This window comes from Sprattus sprattus (genome assembly GCF_963457725.1).
Source record: "Sprattus sprattus genome assembly, chromosome: 7".
Taxonomy (NCBI): Eukaryota; Metazoa; Chordata; class Actinopteri; order Clupeiformes; family Clupeidae; genus Sprattus; species Sprattus sprattus.
The window spans coordinates 25,118,151-25,128,437 of NC_137926.1; the positions used below are offsets into that span (position 1 = coordinate 25,118,151).

Consider the following 10,287-nt stretch of genomic DNA (forward strand, 5'->3'; position numbering starts at 1 on the left):
GGGAACAGATTTCCCCCAATAGCCTCGTCTGTTTTGCTCGTCACTGAGTGACATTCCTGCGGATCAAAGATCGCTTTTATTTGCTGGTATGGAAACTCGTGGCTGCGGCAGTTGAACGACTGTTCCATTAGGAAACGAAATGGAGGTAAATGAGGAGCTGATCATGACCAAGAAGCCTCTGGCGTAAATAATGGACTTGCTTGTGCCGCAGTCATGGCCAGATCCGCCAACAGATGCACTCAGGACGGTGATTCTAGAGTGTCAGTCCCGTCGGAACGGGCCGAGGCCCGGGACTTTGCAGAACCACGGGAACTGTCTCTTGAAGAAGTGCTGAAATCTTACGAGCAGCCCATAAACGAGGAGCAAGCTTGGGCGGTGTGCTACCAGTGCTGCAGCTGGCTGAGAGTGCCGCGCCTGAACCGGGCAGAAGACAGACCAGTTTACCAGGTGAAAGATCCATCGTCAATATTCCTTCACAGAGATGGGACCGTATCTTTGCATCCGGAGCTCTGGAACAGCAACGGTAATAACACTTGTGATTGATTTCTAACTTCTGGATAGTGCTAATAGGCGACTCAACGGTACCAGAACTAGGATTAACGTTAACGTTATAGCTCACACAACTTGTCTGGTGTTTGTGTAGGCTATTTGTTTATCAATCAGATCGACCATATAGACAATGATCATTCTCTCTGCAGCTGAGTATTAAAACATCCGAGAATCATTCAAAATAATCAATCTGGTTGCCACCCGTTGAAGAATAGGCTACTTGGAATATGCCGGTATAATATCAATTATTTATCGGGTACAGTAGGCTACAGTCTCTATTTAGCTGACAGACGACAGGCTTGTAAGAAAGGGGTAATACGTGCATCTTTAGCATTTATTCCAGACAGTTCTACTAATTCTGGTTAGTTGCAGTTTAATTCCTTAGGCTATTACTCAGACGCATCCGTTTGAAAACATATTTATGGCCTTAGATATACGGCCTACCTGCATGGCTTTGGGATAGCCCGAAGAGGAGTTGTTGGGTCTAATAATTAACGCATTCCTTATAGTGTTACTTCTGGTGTGGCTCAAAGATAACTCTTGGGTTGTTGATTCAATTTGCTATCTTACTTCATTCCAGTATATAGTCTTTTGAGCCGGTAAAAAGTAGTGAAAGTATTCAATCTCCTTTACCAACAGATTTCGTGGATAACCCAACAGCAAACAGAATAGGCCATAGGTTACTTGGCTTACTTTCGTGTGTCTTTTTAAGTGGTATATCTGAAGATCCCAGAGGTTGTTTCGTTTTTTTTGAAGATCAACTGTATTTGGTAAACAGGTATTGTCAACATGTGGACATGATTAACTACTTTTGATTTACCTACCAATGCCTTAGGTCACAGTTATGTTGTGTAGTCTACACACCCTGTGTTACTTTGCATTACAATTCAGTTTCTGAGCAATTTCATCGACACAAATCTCTAGTCTGTAGTTGGACATCTGTGTCAATTCACATAACAGAACAGTCCTTAACAGTCCTCTATGTTCAGTTCAGTTTGCATTAATAGGCCAATAGAGTATTGACTGCTGCTTTCAAGAGCCTTGAAGGAATTATGCTTAGAATGTGGACAGTGGGCATTTGTAGGTAAATAGTTTGTTGTCAGTTCAAGGTCAAGATTCCTTTCAATGCTTTGAGGCTATTGTTAGTTGAGGTCAGGATGTTGATCTATATTTAGCAACAGACTAAAGAGAAGTCATATTTAATACCGCTGCACATAGAGGACTTTTTCAAGGTGAGAGGGCTTATTGTTGGGAAGAAAATATTCCGAAGGTTCTCACATTCTGTTTCCTGTTCATCTTTTATTCCTCTCTTTCTCTCACTCTCTCTTTCTTTCCCTTTCTCACCATCTATCTTTCCCTTCTTTTTTGCACGTGTGTCTGTGTGGATGCGATTATCTTCTTCTCTTGAAATACCATTTAGAATATCCATGGCAACAGATAGCAAACTCCATCTTGGGAAAGCGGAGAAATGGAGGTGGCATGAATAATATTACCAGTCGTCTCAGGGGTAGGCAAAAAAATAACAATGCAGTTTTTGGAAGAGAGATGACTTTTGTTCAGTCTGACCAGTAAACTCTCTCTCTCTCTTTTTATTGTGTTCTCCTCTTTCCCTTTCTCCCTCTCTTTTTCTTTCTCTCACTCTCTTTTAGTCCTTCTTTCACTCTCTTTCGTCTTTCACCTTGCATCTCTGGGTTTCTAATGACCAGTTTCTGTTGTGTTACCAGACTCTTACCCACCACAATAGCACCTGCCCAAACTGGTTTAGACTCTAGCTCAAATTCTGTGTGTGTGTGTGTGTGTGTGTGTGTGTGTGTGTGTGTGTGTGTATGTGTGTGTGTGTGTGTGTGTGTGTGTGTGTGTGTGTGTGTGTGTGTTTGTGTGTGTGTGTGTGTGTGTGTGTGTGTGTGTGTGTGTGTGTGTGTGTGTGTGTGTGTGTGTGTGTGTGTGTGTGTGTGTGTGTGTGTATGTGTGTAAAAGTCTATGTGTGTGTGTGTGTGTGTGTGTGTTTAAAAGTGTGTGGGGAAGGGGCTATTGACTGGAAATGTCTTCACATTTTCACAAAGCGCTCAGCCTCCATCTGGCTATCATCGAATCCATCCAAGCCCCCTTTTTGTTTTGCCAGGGCCATGCTCTGATTTCTGGGCTCATCTGCGGACAGAGAGGACAGTGCTGACCTCCAGCATGTTGTATCACGTCTCAGGTTTGGCTGCTCTGCTGATTGTGATGTTTCGGCCCCCTTGGGTGTCCTAAGTGATATCTGAGTCAGGCATTCTGCGCTGTATGCATGGAAAACCGAACTGCCGGAGAGCAAGGCGCACCGCTCTGGCTATGCCTAATAACATCAACATGAATCAGCTCTACCCATAATGCCAGAGAAAAGGCAGAGAAGAATCAGAATGTCTCCTTTTATCAGCATTTTCACTTTCCCCCCGCATTCAGGTTTCATTCATTTAGCGCAGTGCTCAGTTCATTGTTGGTGTAAGAAGACCAAGGCCCTTTATGTTGCAGCAGCAGCAGCTTGTAAACAGGAGAACCGTGGGAAAGGGATTGGGACGTGTAAGACTGGTCTCAGATCTCTCATCTCTGTCTTTCCTCCCTCTCCTCAGATGACACAGGGGCGCTGTCCTACCCGCCTGTTGCTGAGTGCCAGGTGAGTGCCCGCCTTGGCTCACCTGTCTGACCTGTAGACAACCCTTATCTCAAAAAATTTGAACTTTGTGGGAAAAAAGTGGAACTTTGCTCTCATATGACTGACATTGACAGTGGCTCTATCCAAGGCATCTTACAAGTGAGACACAATGCAAGCAAAGGGTTGATCAAGGAAACAAAAAAAAATGCTTCAGTTTAGCCTGACAAAAATGTTGTCATACATATATACTTATTGTTGACACATTGCATTGAATTAGAAATAATCCCCACTCCTCCGCCTGATACCCTCTCTTTCAGTTGGTTCAGTCCCTGGGAGTGGCCATCTACAAAGCCCTGGACTGGGGATTGGATGACAGCGAAGAGCGGGAGCTAAGCCCCCAGCTGGAACAGCTCATCGACCGCATGGTCGGTGGGGGCGAAGGCAATGAAGTTGGGAGTGAACCAGGGGGCAATGGTATAACCGACGAAGGCTACAGTGATCAGGAGGAAGAGGAGGATGAGGACGGCGAGGGGGCGACTCGTGCAGTGCGCACCTTTCGTCAGGTGATGGCGCTGTGTGCAACCAGGCTGGCAAACCGAACCCTCGCCCCAGAGCACTACCAGGCTGTGTGCAGGGCCCTGTATGTGGAGACCCAGGAGCTGCAGACTTTCCTGACCAAGATCAAAAATGCCAAGGAGGTATGTTCCAAGGATGAGAACGGTAGATAGGGGAATGCAAATTATGAGAGAAGGAGATGAAGGGAAAAGCCATTCTGTCCATACAAAAATAAAAATCTGGTACTACATTTGTGCTAACACTGTACTACATTACAATCTACAACAAATACTTAAATATCCTTTGGGTAAGACTGGCTCTTTGGAAGAGGAGAGTTGGCTAATTTAAGTCTTCACTATCCTTTTCCACCAGCAGTTTTAGGTGACATCGACATTGACACGAGGGTCCTCAGAGCCCCTCTCTCCCTCTGGTCCCATGTTTCCAGAGAGCCCCTTGTTTTAAGTGTTGCTGATCACACTGAATTATTCATGGCCCACTTTGCTGCAGTCATAATGGCGGTGAGTCAGTGTTAGCCTGAAGAGTGCTGGTCCCTTTTACTGCTATTGATCCGAGTCTGTCCTGGACCTGTAGATGCTGAAGAAGATCAAGAGAGAGGAGAGCCAGGAGGACAAGAGCGCCGCGGAGCTGGACGCCCTCAAAAACACAGACTGGGTGAGACGCTGGGTCAACTCCTCAGGGAGTGAGGCTCTGAGGCAGAATAACAGTCACCTCTGGCTCAACAGGTCCTGATCCTGTGTTTGTGGTTCAACCTCAGTTAGTGCACCTTTGATCAAAAGAATCCCACAACACAAAATACTTTCTGTTGGTAACTGAGAGTGACAGTCTTGGTCTTGAACATGTAGTAAGCCTGAATTCTCCTCTGAGAACTGTGTTTAGTCCATTGGCTTTGGCCAAGTCCCTTTTGATTGCTGTCAGTGTACATGTTCTAATGCCAGCTGGCTCATTTCTTTAACTGCAGGAAATACTCACTCCTATATTGATTATGAGAAAGTCACTATCTCCCAAAAAAACAGGATTTAAATTGATAAACAATTCAAAGTGCAATCTGTTTAGACAAACTAGTCATAAATAGAGGATTATGGAAGGCCAGTGCTATCACTTTAACCCTTATGTTAGAGCATCGTGGGTATAACAGCGAAGATACTGTAAATAAAATGAAAAGGTCAGATGACTCATGTATTAGAAACTAATGAAGCTCATATGTGATGATAATGATAATGATAATGAGGATGATGATTATGATGTTGACAGGCATATGACTGGTGAACTGTGTGTGTGTGTGTGTGTGTGTGTGTGTGTGTGTGTGTGTGTGTGTGTGTGTGTGTGTGTGTGTGTGTGGCTGGCAGGCTCGGCTGTGGGTGCAGCTGATGAAGGATTTGAGGCAGGGGGTCAAGCTGAAGAAGGTTGAGGAGCAGCCCTTCAACCCGCTACCCACTGAGTTCAGCCTCACGCCCTTCGAGATGCTCATGCAGGACATCCGCTTGCGCAAGTACCAGCTGCGCAGAGTCATGGTGAGCCCACACAAGCAGAGCCGTCTCTCATTAACAGTCTCAGAGTCCACAGTGGCGGTGAGTGGGCATGGTGGTTCTGTTCTGCTATAGATGTAATTACTAGATGCTATCCTCTTGTGTCTTCCCTGTCCATTACTCTCCCTCCCTTTTCTCTTTCTTTCTTTCTTCCTTTCTTTCCTTCTTTATTTCTTTCTCTGTCTCTTTCTCACCCTTCCTCTCTTTCCCTCTGTGGCTGTTTTCTTTCTGTTTCTCAGGTGGATGATAGTATTACTTCGAGGGTGAAGAGAAATGCACATGAACTCATCCTGGAATTCATCCGCTCAAGGCCACCTCTGAAACCTGTAAGCTACCTCAGATCTTCTAGAAAGTTCTAGCTATGATTTCACGACTGTTGAGAACATACCAATAAAACATGGGTGGTAATGATCTATTTATCTACATTTATCCACTGGTGAACCACACAAACAAATCACACTGAATACAGGTTTACACATAGGAACGAGATAAGCAACTATATCTAGAGGAACTAAAGGAGCTAATATATATATATGAACTAGTTGGGTGTATCTGTTGATGTCTCTCAGGTGTCCGAGCGCAGCTTGCCCCCACCACCACAGCGGCAGCAGTCCCTCCATGACCGCCTGCTGGAGGGGATCCGACAGGAACGCAAGCTCAAGCCTGTGGATCCTCCCAACGCTAAGAATCGTGAGTCAGTCTGTCCCTCACGCAATCAGTTAATCACTGCTCCTGTAAAATGCTCTGATGTGGGTTATAGGTCACTGTGAAAGTGATAATAAATACTTTGTGATGTAGTGACAAGAACTTTATGAGACCATGGAAATGGAAATTGACTCATGTGGACTGTGATGTGGATTTTTCATAATACATTTTGGGACGTGCATAGCAGGCAAAGCTTTTTAAAGAAGTAGATGGCAGTGGTGATTATCATGATGATACTATGATGATTATGATGATGGTGTCGTAGATGATGATGATGATGATGATGATGATCCCCTCTTATCTTGTAGCATTTGGCTCACTGCCCTGCCTGGTACACACTTGCTCATGTGACCTGAAGTCCACTTCCTGCATAGATCTGTCTGTCACAGAGACGGGATCACGCCCATCCTCCCGACCCAGAGTCCTGCTCAAAGCACCAACTCTGCAGGAGATGGAAGAGATGAACATCTTTGAGGTAAAAGGAAACTCAATACTCTGATCTGGCCTCATAGACAAAAATGTTTTTAATAAAAAATGGATTTCATTCCCAGTTATCTAGGGTCATATTTCCACAAACACAAGGTCATGTAATGGTTAAAGCCACACTCAAGGCAACCACCCCCTGTAGCTCAACTCTTTTCACTGCTAAGTGCATACCTGACCAAAAATGTGGTTGGTAATAACTCTACCAATTCTATACTCTCTGTAATGCTTTACCTAGCAATAGTGTTTTACCTATATACTGCTACCCTATCAGTGTGATTCCTATCCAGTGTCTTGGTGTTCTCCTGATGACTCTTACAGGAGGAAGACTCCCCAGACAGTGGGGAGATGAGGCGTGTGGAGAGCTCCCCCTCGATGAAGCGTGACCGCTCCTTCTCAGAGCATGACCTGGCCGAGCTGCGGGGCGAGATCCTGCCCTCGCTGTCCGAGTCAGCACACCTGGGTGGCCATGTGCTGCTGAGGGGAGAGAGACCCCGTGCCAACACACTAGGGGGGGGCTGGCCAGTCCCAACTTACAGAGGTCAGTCTGCCCGTGCCAGAGATGTGCCATAAAACACAAACATGTTTTATGGAAGTTGTGGTGCTTGACGGTCAATAAAGTGCAAAGACCAAAGTGCAACCAACCGTGTTCCTCATTACCTAGGATTCCATTTAGAGTTCTCTGTCCTAGAATATTGAACCATAGATATTGTATTTACAGAGGCAAGATAATAACAATAAACCAAAGGGTCATCATCACTTTGCAAGTTGTTCTCAGCATTAAGCATTCATAACTTACATAACATGTCCCTGGTCAGAAAGTTTCAAGCTGAGTGCTCTGATGCCTCTTGCACTAGAATCATAAGCTTTGGAATAATTACAACTACAACTACAATAACGTATAATATAAAGGTACATTTACAAGTTATCTATAGTGTGCCTACATGTGTTCTAAAGAGGCTGTTTTACAGGGTATGGTGGGGACAGCATCGGTGGGCCTCTCTTATAGCTCTACATCAGGTGGTGTTTGATTACCTTGTCCTGTACAGTCCTTAAGTGTAATATAAGAGCTCATGTATAGCCTGTGTTGTCTCTGGGACCTGAAAACAAACATTGTGACAGCATATTATACTACTTTCCAAATATGACCACTAGGGGGAGATAGAAGCCTGGTCCTATCTCGAGGGTGCCCTGGCCTTGAAGATGGAAAAATGTCATATGACCCATGATTTTGATGTTCTGTTGTGCCCACAATGATCCTCTTTGTGTTTGACCCGATTATGATTTGATGAAAGGGACATTAAATGTTCTCTGGACCCTCATGGTACTCAACTGAAAGACACCACTGGTCATGCAGACTTTAAATACTACAAGCTGAATTAGATTTTTCATCCATTTGTTGCTCTTTCTTTCTTTCTTTTTTTCTTTCTTTCTTTCTGTCTGCCTTTCTTTCTATCCCTCTAGCCTCTTTCCCTGTTGCTGGCTGGATGCCGTCCTCTCCGGCTCGCTGCTCCCTGAGTTCGGTAGAGGAGGCATCAGAAGGGGTGGGGAGCGTCTCTCACTCTCGAGGGCTCAGTAAACGCCAATGGATGGTATGTGTGAAAGGCTTGTTACACCAGCAGAGCTCCACTCTGACAAGGCCTCTGAGCCACTCAGCCGTGCACTGCTCCCTGCCTTGCAGCACCACCCCAGTGCCTCGCAGCGGGACGTGGGTGTTGTGTCAGTGCTATTGTGCTGATTTTCATATTCCCTATCTCTCTCTGTCCCTCATGGTTTCTCTCTCTCCTTCCCTCTCTCTCTTTGTCTCTCTTTCTCTCTATCTCTTCTGGTAAAAGGAGGAGTTCAGTCACCCTGTGGAGAGCCTCGCATTAACAGTGGATGAGGTCATTAACGTGCGCAGAGTGCTGGTGAAGGCCGAGATGGAGAAGTTTCTGCAGAACAAAGAGCTCTACAACAATTTGAGGAAGGGCAAGGTGCATGACAAATCACTCAACACAACTACGGCACCAGTTTATTTCTGACCCCTTATTCACACAGTGTGTGTGTGTGTGTGTGGACGTGTCTGTTTGTGTGTGTTTCTACCTGCCCAGGTATGCTGCTGCTGCCGGATCAAGTTTCCACTCTTCTCCTGGCCGTCCACTTGTCTTCTGTGTAAAAGGTGAGAGGCAATGACTTTGTTTGTGCATTGCATCTGTTAATGGCAGTTGAATATACATACAGTGCAAACTAATGCCTTTCCCTCTCTTCGTCTTGTAGGTCCGTCTGCAGTTCTTGCAGTGCCAAGGTATCTATGCTCGCTTAGCACAAAGCATATAGCGCCTGTGTTTATGTTAATACACTATGTGTTCTTGTGTGTCATTGTCTCTATTTAGTGGAGCATTAATTATTGATAGATTTTATTGTATTTCTTGTAATGGCAGCAGCCGATTGAAATGGAGAAAATAACGTAACGTATTAAATTGGTCAGTATCATCTATTATGCATTGACATATGCACAGACTGTCATTACTTGTCCTCTCTGGTGGGTACCTCACACACTGTTATCTTTTCCGTGCCGTGTTGTCTGGAGCTGTGGTTTGTGGGGTTACTTGTGTGTCCTTGTCCCTCAAAGAGTGTCTTTGGTTTTGATGTGATGCTTTTTATGACATCATCCTCTGCTAGTCTGCCTTCCGTCTCCCTGCTCTGGACTGCTTCTACTGTCGGTCATGCACCATGTTCGCCGTTTTTCAAATCCTTTCCCTGCCTTCTCCCGCAGATGAAGATCCCTTCCAAAAAGATGGCACATATTCCAGTTTACACCGTCGGTTTTCACAGCAGCCCGAAGAGCCACCATCGCAAGAGCGAGGTCTACAAGTGAGTTCCTACCACATCTCTCCGCAGTGCAGACCATCCACACCTAGTCCTGAGTAATGGAGGTCCATATTAACACTGTGTATTTAAGTCTTTACCAGCATGTGATCAGCCAAATACACCTTATTCAGTTATTTTATGTTCATTCAGGTGTGTAATAGCTGCTACTCTACCTAGATAGAAACTTCTTCTGTCTATCTGCCTGTCTCAGCCACCACGGGCTAGCTTTAACAACCGTCCTTCTCAGCTGTGCTCAGTAGTATCAGCCTAATAAGAGTCCATCACCTAGATCCTTAAACACTCTTGCGTAATGACCCCTCCTCTTATCTGGTGACGGCATTAAGTAGCCATTACATAATCCCTGCCAGGTTTTCTGGATCTCTGCACTCGCTCGCTCTAATACGTCTGGTCTTTGCTTATACTGTATCTCTGCGATAGTAGTTAAAGCCCTGGGGGTTGCACTGGAATCCCCACATGCAGATTGCTTTACAGGGGTTCACACATAAGAAACAGTAGACATTGAAAACAAAAAGTTACACTCTAAAACCACTGTGCATAACACATAATACTCACTCATGTCTCTTATAAACACACACATGCACTTTCTCTCTCTCCCTCTCTCTCTTTCTTACACACATTGATTCATTCTCTCCATGTCTTTCTCATCGTAGATCCCTGCGCTCTCTGTCTCGTCGCTCGGTGGAGGAGGAGTTCCCGCACCTGTATGCGCATGGCTGCAGCCTGCGGGATGTGTGCGCCGAGTGCACCAAGTTTGTAGCTGACGTCATATCCTCCAGCCGCCGCAGTTTGGACATCCACAACAATACCCCCAAGAGGGAGAAGGCGTCCTCCTCTTCTTCCTCCTCCGCTAGCCAGCCCACGCCACCTTCACAACCACCGTCCACACCTAGGAGGAAGATTAAATGAACAGGCCCTCCCCTGATTGCCCTCACAGACACACAGCGACCG

General features: G+C 45.5%; 1 protein-coding gene across 1 annotated transcript; it reads left to right on the top strand.

Annotated features, from left to right (window-relative positions):
* Positions 1-213: 213 nt before the first annotated feature.
* spire2 (spire-type actin nucleation factor 2) lies at positions 214-10,245 on the top strand (the record flags this gene model as incomplete). The annotated part of the gene is made up of 15 exons (XM_080842426.1): positions 214-523; positions 3,156-3,199; positions 3,496-3,876; positions 4,325-4,405; positions 5,101-5,322; positions 5,520-5,606; positions 5,850-5,970; positions 6,294-6,460; positions 6,790-7,009; positions 7,933-8,060; positions 8,304-8,441; positions 8,559-8,626; positions 8,725-8,752; positions 9,224-9,321; positions 9,990-10,245. The coding sequence occupies 15 exons, from the start codon at positions 214-216 to the stop codon at positions 10,243-10,245; spliced, it is 2,349 nt and encodes a 782-aa protein (XP_080698552.1).
* Between the last annotated feature and the right edge of the window lie 42 nt (positions 10,246-10,287).